The sequence below is a fragment of the Camelina sativa genome, chromosome 6 (assembly GCF_000633955.1).
Source record: "Camelina sativa cultivar DH55 chromosome 6, Cs, whole genome shotgun sequence".
Classification (NCBI taxonomy): domain Eukaryota; kingdom Viridiplantae; phylum Streptophyta; class Magnoliopsida; order Brassicales; family Brassicaceae; genus Camelina; species Camelina sativa.
In genome coordinates this window covers 14,071,024-14,083,699 of record NC_025690.1, presented here as the reverse complement: position 1 = coordinate 14,083,699, position 12,676 = coordinate 14,071,024, and the positions used below count along the sequence as shown (strand labels likewise).

The window sequence follows — 12,676 nt, the reverse complement described above, 5'->3', positions numbered from 1 at the left end:
ATATTTCTTATCAATTATATAATAATACTTGTCGTTTTTTTATATATACGATATTGTAAAGTCCTTTTTTTTACTACAGTCAATTACAAGCCACAATTTAATAATTATTACTTTTCATAAACAATCTAGAATTTGTCTTACTAATGTTTGCCATTAACCACACACATACACTTAACTTTTGTTAGTTAAAAGTAGTTTTCTTTTACTTAATAGCATTTGCTTCATGGGGCTTTGATTAGCCTCCTCTTCCATTTACTTAGGTTTTTCCTCTGCATGATTATGTTTCTTTTTCTGTTAATCACATAATTATGTTTTGTCTATAAAGAATGAGTTAATGGTTTCATGTCGGAGAACAACATTCAAAAAAAATCTATATTTATATTTATATGCAAAATCTTTAAATAAAAGTATGTATTATTCGCAAAAATAAAATTTGGATTGTGATGTGTTTAGTTAGAAATCCATCGATAAAATAATTTAAGTGAATATTATTTTTAGATATATTTAATAGATATTATATACAAATTGTTCCTTTTAAAATAATATATAATAAAACTTTTGGAGTAATTAAAAAAATGAGCCATTATCATTTCAATTTAACTATTCATTTAGCATAATCATTTTAGCTAAGCCTTAAATGGAGAAAGGTAAAGACAAAAAGAATAGAAGGGAAATAGTCAAACATTGTGAGCAATGACTAGTTTCCAAAAAGTAGTGGGACGATATGATTCAAAGCATGAGAAATTTGTAATTACATAAACTTATATATCGAGCAAAGTAAAAACGATAGGGATAAAATAAAAATGAATTGAAGGGAAAGAGATTGATGTGTTGTTCGGTTGCGCTCGTGGGCAATGATTGAAATACAATCATAACTTTTCTAGGTGGCTGTGGGGGAACCCCCATGCACCCTTCTTCATATCTTCACCTAAATTTCTACTTATGTAATCAGATTTAAACTCGAACATTATCATATGTTTGTGTAAGTAATCATGAAGTAATTTCATCCTTAATAGGAGTGGTAATACATTGAACGATAGATGAGAAGAATAATCTGTGATTTACTGATTTTCACTGTTTCTATTAATTTACCAATATATACCCGACACCGATTTCTGTTCAATATTTATTTGTTTATAATTTTTGGTTTTGTATTTATAACTTATAGGTTATCATTCTTTTAATATAACAGCCAAGACATTATTTTACAATTATGCTATTCGATTTGTACAATACTATGCTATCCCGATTGTTTATATTCAATGTAAGACATTGGAATATTGTTTTTTCATTTACAGAACGATGTGCATGCTGAGTATATATAACTCGATATTCTTGAAAAAACTCGATATTCTTAACTCGTTCTATCGTGGACGAATTACACAATCTTTTAAAAAAAATTAAAATAACGAAACGTACCTAACAAGTATATGTATGATTGAGATTTTGGTCACATTGATTTGATAGAGTGATTGAGGTAGTGATGATCCCATTCTCATTTTTTTTTCATTTGTTTGTAGTTGTAGCCATCTCTATCTCTCTCGATCCGACTATTAACTTTTAGTTTAAGTCAATACAAGTCAACATTTGCTTAGTCATATCGAATTTATGGGTTTGTCGACAAAATAAATTGATCCAAGATAATTTAGCTACGTAGCACACTAGATCGCGGCATTATTTAAAATCAAGTCGGTCTAAGTTCTTCGTTGGTCATTTTATTTGTATTTTTCCGAGTTTAGAGAGATCATGAAAAAAAATATAGGAATCATGTACTATCAAATTATGTACTAAGTGACAAAATAAACTTCAAAAAAACTATTGAACCATCTTTAATAACGCAGATTGTTCTAATTTAATTATGTAAAGTTTCTCAATTTTTTTCTTCCATATTATCCATAAAGCACATGTAAATGTAAAACTATTTGTGTGTGAAACCTGAGAATTTGTTGTCGATAATATTCGTGAAAGTCAGAATAATTTGTGATTTTCAAAACAGTGTTATTAAATTGAACTGCTTAACTATAACGAATGCATATATAAGATTATTTAGTAGCTGGTAGCCGCATGATCTACTAGATCGAGTCGTTACATGAAAAAAAAAAAACAATTCGGTCAGACTAACTTTGTCCTTTCTATTTGTCCTTTTTATTTGTCTTTTTTATAGTTTATAAAGGTCAAATTACTCTTACTCACATGGGCCGAGCTAGAGTAGAAGCATGATGAAATTTTAAATTTAGTTGAATTTTTAGGAAAAAAATCAAATTGACCCTGATAAAATAACAGAATTGACTCTTATAAAAAAATTAATAACACAATTAACCTCTTAAATTATATTTTGACCGTGATGAATTGAATTCCTAGCTCCACTACTGCTTATTCACGTCAAACACTTTTGGTCTACAATTTTGGTTGCAAGTTCGAGAAAACGCATTAAAAGTTCAAGTTTCAAGATGTTTACTGTTGTAACTTGTGAATTCAAATTTGTTAGTATAAATTTAAAGTGTAGCTGGTCAGGGTATTCGACTCTTCCAAACAAACAAAACAACAACAATACTACTGTATTACGTAAATTATGTGAGCGAGAATTGAAAAATCTCCGTGTTTTTTTTAGAGTTTAATTGGTTTGTATGTATGTTAGTATAAAATAGTCGAAAATACTTTTTTTCGCTATACTTTCTTGCCATAGTTAATAAAAGAGTTAAGACATACACACACAAAAGTTCATTAATTAAAGAGTAATGTGCTGAAGTCCGTACGTATATCTCTTTATCGAGGTTGTAGTCGTAATTCATCCCATATGATCGAATTAGGGACATAAGTAAAATAGTTTTGTGGAAGAACCTAAGGTGATATAGAACTAGTTTAAAAGCAATGTTTATTTGTTAAATAGTTTAAAAACCATGTGGTCTTTTCATTACTTGTTTGTTTCTCTCTTACTGCATAGTTTATGAGCGTTATCAATATTGTCATGCATACATGCATGCATACGACTAAAGAGAAAAAGTTGGGATAAATTTTGAAAATGTAAACTTCAAGAATATTTAAAGAAAAAAAAAAGCCAAAGGAAATAAAGAGAAAGGTTTTGACTCTTGGTGAGAGACAGCTGCTGGTGGGTTTAAGGAGAGATAAGAGAAGAGAAGAGAAGTGAGGTCAGATCACAAGTTCTCACAATTGCTAAATTGCGTAAATGTTTTTGTTTTTGTGAAAGTTGCTAAAGCAAAACGGTTGGTGAGAGCATTTATATCACAGCCCACTCTCGTCTCTCGTCATATCACTTTCACTTCCCACACGTGTGACTTAACACGTGTCAATCTCCCACCTCCTGCATGCCCCATTACGGCAATCATTGGGCCGCCGTTACGTCCCCCCCGCACCCGCACGAGTGCTTCCCCTTCCCTTTTTTCTCTCTATTTTTTTTTTGTTTTCTTCTTATTTCTTACATTACTACTACTTTTTTTTTGTATATCAATTTTATTTTAAAATCGAGTAATTTAAACTCTATACATATCAGAGAAAATAAGAGTAATTTCCTAGGTTTTCTGGTTCACAATTGAAAAAAAAAAGTTGAAAATTACAAATTACAATGTGAAGAAAATAGCATCCTTTAAAAAAATTGTAAGAAATTTTGACATTTTTTTTGTTTTTGGAGTTAGCACATGTTCTTGATTATATATAATAAGGAGAAACTTGTAAAACTCAATATTGGTGGTGGTGCATATAAATCCTTATTATGGAAACGGTATTTGAAGAAAAAATAATTACGGAATTTAGAAATAGACGTATTATTATTATAGTATCGTTTTCTTAGTTGTGCAGGAACGGAAAATAACTAGAAAAAGGCATGTGAAATTGGGAGAAAGCTGGTGGACGAGCAACTGCACGTGAAGTGCAATAATGTGAACCACATGGACGTGCCCAAAGTTTCCCCCATTATCATTCTCTCTTCTATATATTTCCAAAAAAAATTAATTCTATATATTTCCAATATCCAATTAAGTCGACTAGAAAAAGAAAAAAAAAAGAATTTTTTTTCAATATTTGGTACATTCGAATTCATTTCATGATGATTTAATTTCTTCGATACATACAAATAAATATCCTATTGGTTTTGTAGCTTATTGATTTGTCATCACATGAATTTAAATTCAACATAATCGATGATAAATATTATCCGATACTAGACACCGTACCGTACATGAGAAATAGTGAAAGGTAGTGCCGTAGTGGTGAAAATAAACAAAATACAACAACTTCCCTCTTATATTCCTTAAATTCATCAAATTTTGATTGTAACTTTAAGTTACAAAATAAAAAGTTAAAAGTCAATACGGCAAGAAATTTTAAAAAACAACTTTATTCCAAAACAATATGAATTTAAAGTCAATACAAGCAGCATGATCCATGCATGATCCCCTATATATGTATAGCATATATTCACACGTACGTATAATTTAACGAGCACATGTAGTAGAGACCTAGTACATTTTAGCAAATAAACCCTATTAATTAATTATAATTACATTTATACTATTACAAATTTAAATAAAAATTCATTAAATAAATTAAACTATTATACTTCTTTAAAAAACAAAAAATTAATTTCTTTTAAAAATTTAATAATTATTTATGTTTTATTAAAATAAATTTCATACAAATTTTTTCATCATATTAAAATTATTATTTACTTACAAATATTTCACGGGTAAAACATATTTTTATATAAAATAAATATAAATTTAAATAAAACAAAAAAATAATTAATTTACATATTTTATTTTACACAAATAAATATCAAATCTCAAATAATAATTTTATTTGAATTGATTTATTTGCACACGTTGTTACCTAATTATATTATATTTCTGGAAATACTTTCGATAGTAGCTCTGTGACTTTTGTGATGTTTCTGTTTGATATTTAGGCTGAACAGCCCTGTTCTTTTCATGGTCGTTGAACTTTTAATTACTCTAAACGAAATTTGATGTAAGCTTTTAGTCGTTTAAAGCTATCACAACAACACCATGCCGAACATAAACCAACGTAGATGTGGGTATGTTTGGTTCGGGTTGAGCTAGAATTTCACTTTTCTGGTCATATGTTCAGCTACATTCACAGGAATCGAGTGTGGTTCCCAATTCGTATGAAAATATTTTAAGGACTCAAGGATGGAAATATACGCAAAAGAGATTTAAAAAATAAATAAAAAATACTAATCATCTTAGAAAAAATTATTAGATTGTTATAACCAAATATCTAATTTTATTAGTTTATGTGAAAATATAATATGGAGTTGGGGTTTCTAATAAAATGTAAACTTTTTTGTTTCATTCGGTTAGATGACATCGAATATGTTTTTTTTTTCTGTCAACTGGAATTGTGTTAATGTATAATTTGTTGATACAATACATTCACACATCGAGTTTAATTTTGGTTTAGTTATTTTCATTTTTATTATATATATATATATATATATATATATATAACTAAAACAGAATACCGATCGAAGTATTTTATTCTAAGTTTGATTCGATTTCAAATCTCTTGATCAATTACATATAGGGTCTGAATGGTAACAGCGGATTTGGTAGTGCGGGACAAACGATTTGATAGTGCGGTACGGTTGAACTGCGGTACGTGCGGGACAAAAGTATTTGCGGGACAAGTGCAGTTTATACAAAATATGCGGTACAAAATAATGTTTGATTGGTAAAAAAATATATGCGGTATGGATTTTAAATTATTTTATTAATAACTAATATAATTATATATTATAAATAAACATCATAAGCAAATATATCATAAATTAAATTGTCTTTATTGTTAATGAAATAGTGATTTCATCCATTATTTATAAACTTTAAAAACTAAAAATTATTTTAAATTAATCATGTAAATTTGTGTTCATTAAAATAGTGAAGAAATACATCATTTTAAACATAATTTTGTTCTAAAGGAAACTATAATTTCTTTGCAAAAAAATTTAAGTCTAGTTAATTATACATTACTGGTTTAATTTGTATTGATGAAAAAATATTCAAATTTATTTAAAGTAAAATTTAACTTTTATGTACATATTTTTATGCACAACTAAAAATATATATTTATAAATTATTAACTTTTTTTTTGCTATTTACAGCATATGTAAATTATTCTTATTTTTTTTTATTATTTGTTGCATAAGCATTTTGTTTTTAAATTAAAAACAATTTATTATTTAACACAAACCTTCTTTTAATACAAATTTAGACAAATATTAATGTATCACTTATAATTATAAAATAAAAGAAAGAAATGAAATGGCGGATTTATGATGATACGCACCATATATGAAGAAAATTTATTGGCGGGGCGTTTTACATTTAATACGACATAACAAAAAATTAACGCGATTTTCCTTTTTTGTTTTTTACAAAATCGCAAATTAATACAAATTACATGAATGGTGTAATTAATGCGGATTTTCTATTTTATACAAAAACGTCCCGCTTTTTCAATCACCATTCAAGGTCATAGAATATCCAATTTTATAGATCAGTCCAATCATGATTTATTAATTTCTTATGCTAATCCAGCAAATTTAAAAAGAAAGAAAAGCGTATATATTATTTAACAAGGGTATTGAAAAACAAAAATAAGAAAAGGGAAAGAGTAGTGACCCATGGAGTATGTGAATAATTATCAAAGAGAATAAGAGGTGACAACCAAAAGGTTGTGGAATAATGGTCCCTGCCAGCTTTCTCTCACAATCAATATCGACCCTATTTGGATTTTCTAGATATTCGTTAAAATTTTGCGATAACGATTTTGGAAAATATTTACGATAAAATACTATTGTTAGCTGATCTCAATATATGTTCCAGGTATTTCATAATATAAAACTTTCTTCCCTTTATTTTATTTCTCTATAATTTACATTATTGTGGATATATCGCAAATGAATCAACTTTGGTTCAAATATTGATATAGGACGTTGGACTCGAACCATGATAGTAAATACGACATTACAGTGACACTAGTGGAGGTAACTAGTTTAGAGGACCCTGTCATATATACAAACTTATAAACTGAATATGGCCTTGGACAACAAATATGCTAATCAATTGAAGCTAAGTCAACATATACATAAACTTTTTTTTTCTTTTGAAAAACCTTTCTATTTAAATTGCAGAAAGAAAAAAAATTATAAAAGCCCCAGCATTAGAGTTTGTTATGGGGAAGACCCGGTTAATTAGAAGGGCATAGCCCATTACACATATAATACCCGATGAAACACATATAGTAGAACTTAGTTGGAAACCTATGGAGAGGGTAGCCGATAGAATAGTAAAAGTGGCATTTAAGGAGAAGAGAACCAGAGGTTGACCATCATCAAGGAGAGGGGAGGATCCAATTCCCGCAGGCTAGAGATCTTACTTCGAATGATAGTATCGAAGATCCGGAGTAAGGCTTCTACAGATCAGAACTGTTGATGGTGAAGCCGATTGTTGCGTTCTTCCCAGAGTAAGTAGAGAGTACATTTCCAAGCTAGAAGGGTGAGTCTTCTCACCGTGGATCCTTGCAGAGATTGCATGTGACCAAGAGTAGTCAGCCAAAAATTGGAAGATTGGAACCCGCATTTTAAGGCGATTAAAGACCAGACAGACCAAGTGAAACGGCAGATATAGTATAAATGGTCTCGGCTCTTAGGGCAAGAATTACATAGCAAACAAGAAGGGTCAGACTGAAGTCCCCACTGCAGTATCCTATCTCGAGTTGGGCATCGATTAAACACCAAGAGCCAAGTATGGAAACTGTGTTTTGGGATGCCTCTTGAATTCCATACCGCTTTACGCCAAGGGACCAGGGGGAGGAAGATCGTAGGAGACGATAGATTTGGCTAGTGGAGTACTTTTTGTAAGTTTTTCCTTCTAACTCCCATTCATAGTAGTCATGTCGATCTGTAAGAGTCAAGGTAGTGATGTATGCAAGTAGAGATACTTGTTTGTCTGTCCGTGCATGAGGCAGTAACCATCGATTTTGTCCGTACAGTTGATTTAGCGTTGTATTCTGATGGATTCCGAGTCTCGAATCAGCAGTAGTAGAGAGGAACTCCTTTATTTTACCAAACGGAGACCAGTTGTCAGACCAAACTCTACAGGTAACCCCATTCTCAACTCGCAACTTTATCCACCCATATACTTCACCTCGCATCTTCAGTACCTTATTTGCCAACCAAGAGTAAGCTTGCCGCGGTTTCATTGTCCATTAGTTGTTTAGCGAGCCGCGTAAGAAATGGAGCCTGAACCATGCCACCCAAACTGAGCCAGATTGGAAGAAGAGAAGCCAGATGAGCTTCAGCAGACACGCACGATTCCAAAAATAGAGGTCACAGACTCCCAATCCCCCTTGACTCTTCGGTTTAGTTACCATTTCCCATGAGACTCTCGCAGTGTGGTGTTCTTCCACATTCCCTTTGCAAAGGTAAGCACTGCATGGAGAGTGGATCTTGGATATACATTTTTTAGGAAGAGCAAAGGTGGCTCATCAGAAATTGGAGATCCCTAAAATGACAGTGTTGATGAGCATTAGTCTACCAGCAAAAGATAAGTTTCTCGCACACCAGTTACATAATTCCTTGCAGAAAAAAACAAATGTGTTAATTAAGAAACTTTTACATATCCATGTATGGGTTTCCTTTCACGTATGGTATACTAGTAACTACCGAATAGTAGTTATTTGATATATGTCGAAAATGAAATTCACACGCGTGGTAATAATTATGGGACCGTATGTTAAAGAACACTACAATTTCATTCTTTGTTGGTCAACAATAAAAACAAAAACAAGAAAGAAAAACGAATTTTTTTGTCGTTTGTTAAATTTTCTTGGATTCCATTCAATGATCTAAAAATGCATAGATCTTTTGGGTTACAGTTTCGAAGACCTCTACAAGGGTGTAACCATCTGCAACTATTAAATTGCTTTCTTTAATGCATCTTTAACATATTTATTGTTAGTTGGAATTTAATACGAGAAGGAACTTGTAACAGTTTTTTTTAAGGGCTTAACAGTTTTATTTATTAGGTATGTGATTATTCAAATTAAATAAGTTTTGGATGTTTAAAATTTAATCTTCTTTTTCCGACATAAAATTTTAACTATCGAGGAAGATATAGTTTGATCATGTAACCGCGATGCCATGAACATGAAGGATTATTATAGGTTATTATGTTACGTTCGAACTTCCAAGCCTAATGATTTAGAAAGATCTACATGCTGTACTACAGTTATCATATGTTCTTGTGGCCATAATGACAGCCTCTACAACTGTGATAGTTAATTTTTTCTGCAAACAATAAATCTAGGAATTTAATGCTTACATTTTTATGTAATTTATTACAAAACTTAAATTTCTAATCTAAGGAAAAGTTTTTAAAATAAATCCCATATAGTGAAGGAAAAGTTTGGAAAAAGAAAGTTAAGGATCCCAGTTAAAGAAAAGTTTGGATGAAGATATAAAATGCTATAAATAATTAGCCTTTTTAATCATAAAATAACTTTAAAATGGTTTTAAAAAGAATTCTACAAATGTAATACTTATTAAAATCTATTTACTCTTATCCACACAAAAAAAGTGAAACTAAAAATATTCATAGTCTCTACTAACTCTTAAATATACTTCTCCACATCAAAATTATTACCGTATAACAAATCCAAAATTATTACTCCCTAAAAGTGTCATTTTGACATATTTCACAAAAAAAATTAAAATATTAGTATATATATATATCCTTATTTAATAAATGACTAATATGTTAATTTAGTTACATATTAAGGGTACACATAGAAAATCTAATGTGAAAATGCATTCAAAATGTAAAATGATGTATTGAAAATGTAAAATGACATTTTTTGTTAAACAAATATAAAATTTAAAATGACATTATTTGTGAAATGGAGAAAGTATATTATTTCTAATTTTAATTAGTATCTGTATGATTTTGTGAATATCAACCAAACCAAAAACTATTAAGTTTAATTTATTTTCAAATATATAAAAAATTGAATTTATTAAATTGAGCTATGTTTACACTTACTTAAACACTATCGTATTTATTTTTTCAAATTTTTCATAATCGGTATAAAAGGTTTTTGTACTTAACTGATCCTATACCTCGACTATACTCGCCGTAACAACTGATCCTGCGGCGAATATGATAAACCTAAAACCTTGAAGCTAGGAGTAGTAAATAAAATTACAATATCATTTAAATACGCATATATATACTACTATGGAACGAAATTTAAAAACTATATAGCCTATACCCGATCATAATATGTTATCTAGTAGGTGTAATTAATAATGCATGGTGCGATTCAGAATTGGGACAACAAGAAAAAAAAAAAAAAATTTTATAAAAACAAAAAAGATTTTTTACTTATTATATGTTAAGTATAAAAAAATAGAGTAAATGTGTTTGTGACTATTGATGGGCAAAAAAAGACAAAGCCAAAAAGTCTACGGGTTTGACTGTCCAGTTCGGTAATGTAATCTAATAACTCTGTCTTTGACCGCACGCTCGTGTAGGGGTCCTTCTGACATTTTCACTGTTCTACCCCTACTCGTGATCCCCACCCTTTCCGCTATCTTGAGGGTACCTTTGGTATTCCCCTCTTTTAGACCCCGATGGTGACCGTACCGGTCTTTCCTGGGATTCTGCTGGAGCATTTATAATTAGCACGAATGGGTTATTAACTTCTTATATAGTATAATCACACTTGAGAGATCATCAGATAATTGTATAAGTAGTACGATTTATCTCCAAAGAACTTAGACAAATTACTTCATAGTGAAAGAGACGAATATTTATAGAATTTATATCGATACATAATAATCATATAAAAAAATTTAGCTGTTAAACAATTTCAGCTTTCTGCAACTTTTTTGTTTTTGTGAATAGAGTAAGTAAAAGGAGCATAACGAGGCAACAAAAGTAATGAATACGGAAGGGGAGGGAAAACAAAAGCAAGGAAGCTCATTGGTTAGGTTAAGCTTAATTGGAAGTTTTAATTAAAATTATAATGACCATGATAACAAATTATATTTTTTTCTGACTTAAAATTATAATGACGATGATAACAAATTATATTTTTTCTGACTTCAAATTATAATGACCCAGATGATAACAAATTACTATATGTTTTTCTGAATTGAAATTATAATGACGATGATAACAAATTACATATTTTTTCTGACTTCTTTAAAAACCATCCTCTTACAAACAGAAGCTCCCTTTTTCAGTAGAGGTCCGATTCCCAATCTTAAAGGCAAAGCAATTAAAGAGAGAGAGGTAGAGAAGAGAGATAAGCTCCATGTTCGAAACAGAGCATCATACTCTCTTGCCTCTTCTTCTTCTCCCATCGCTTTTGTCTCTTCTTCTCTTCTTGATCCTTTTGAAGAGAAGAAGTAGAACCAGATTCAATCTCCCTCCGGGTCATTCCGGTTGGCCATTTCTTGGTGAAACCATTGGTTATCTCAAACCTTACTCCGCTACAACTCTTGGTGACTTCATGCAACAACATGTCTCCAAGTATAAACACATCTTCAAACCCAACCCAAAAAAAGAAAAAAAAAAAGATCTTCTGTTTTATTTTTTTTTTGGAAATTTGATTATTATTTTTTATTTAACAGGTACGGAAAGATATATAGATCGAATTTGTTTGGAGAACCAACGATCGTATCAGCAGATGCAGGACTAAACAGATTCATATTACAAAACGAAGGGAGGCTTTTCGAATGTAGTTACCCTCGAAGTATCGGTGGGATTCTTGGGAAATGGTCGATGCTTGTTCTTGTTGGGGACATGCATAGAGACATGAGAAGTATCTCTCTTAACTTCTTGAGTCACGCTCGTCTTAGAACCATTCTTCTTAAAGACGTTGAGAGACACACTTTGTTTGTTCTTGATTCTTGGCAACAACACTCTGTTTTCTCTGCTCAAGATGAGGCCAAAAAGGTTTTTTTTTTCTCTTTTCTTGCTCTAATTGGTTTTTTTTTAACTTTTGAGTTGCTAACTTCATGTTTATGTGTTTTAATTGAATAGTTTACGTTTAATCTAATGGCGAAACATATAATGAGTATGGATCCTGGAGAAGAAGAAACAGAGCAGTTAAAGAAAGAGTATGTGACTTTCATGAAAGGTGTTGTCTCTGCTCCTCTCAATCTCCCTGGAACTGCTTATCGTAAAGCCCTTCAGGTACATTTAATTAAAACTACAAATTTTGCTGTAAAGACACAACCTCTCATTATAGGTTGTGTCTTTTTTTGTTTTTTTTCGTTTTAATTGAGAACTCTGAAATGGTTGTACAGTCACGAGCAACAATATTAAAGTTTATTGAGAGGAAAATGGAAGAGAGAAAATCAGAAATTAAGGAAGAAGTACAAGAAGATCAAGAAGAAGAAGTGAGAAGAGAGGATGAGGAAGAGATGAGTAAGAGTGATCATGTGAGGAAACAGAGAACAGACGATGATCTTTTGGGATGGGTTTTGAAACATTCGAATCTTTCGACTGAGCAAATCCTCGATCTCATTCTTAGTTTGTTGTTCGCCGGACATGAGACTTCTTCTGTCGCCATTGCTCTCGCTATCTTCTTCTTGCAAGCTTGCCCTAAAGCCGTTGAAGAGCTTAGGGTAAAC

The 12,676-nt window shown here is 30.8% G+C and overlaps 1 protein-coding gene and 1 long non-coding RNA gene across 2 annotated transcripts in view; both read left to right on the top strand.

Moving 5' to 3' along the window:
• Positions 7,148-9,044, top strand: LOC104791285. The gene is made up of 3 exons (XR_768887.2): positions 7,148-7,893; positions 8,029-8,137; positions 8,249-9,044. It is a non-coding gene; the product is annotated as an uncharacterized LOC104791285 (long non-coding RNA).
• LOC104791284 (cytochrome P450 90B1-like) overlaps positions 11,208-12,676 on the top strand; it is a 4,499-nt gene continuing 3,030 nt past the window's right edge. The window contains exons 1-4 of the mRNA XM_010517134.2: positions 11,208-11,570; positions 11,672-11,996; positions 12,084-12,236; positions 12,350-12,670. Coding sequence (XP_010515436.1) covers positions 11,353-11,570; positions 11,672-11,996; positions 12,084-12,236; positions 12,350-12,670 — 1,017 coding nt within the window. The 5' untranslated portion in view covers positions 11,208-11,352. The remainder of the gene's footprint in view (positions 11,571-11,671; positions 11,997-12,083; positions 12,237-12,349; positions 12,671-12,676) is intronic.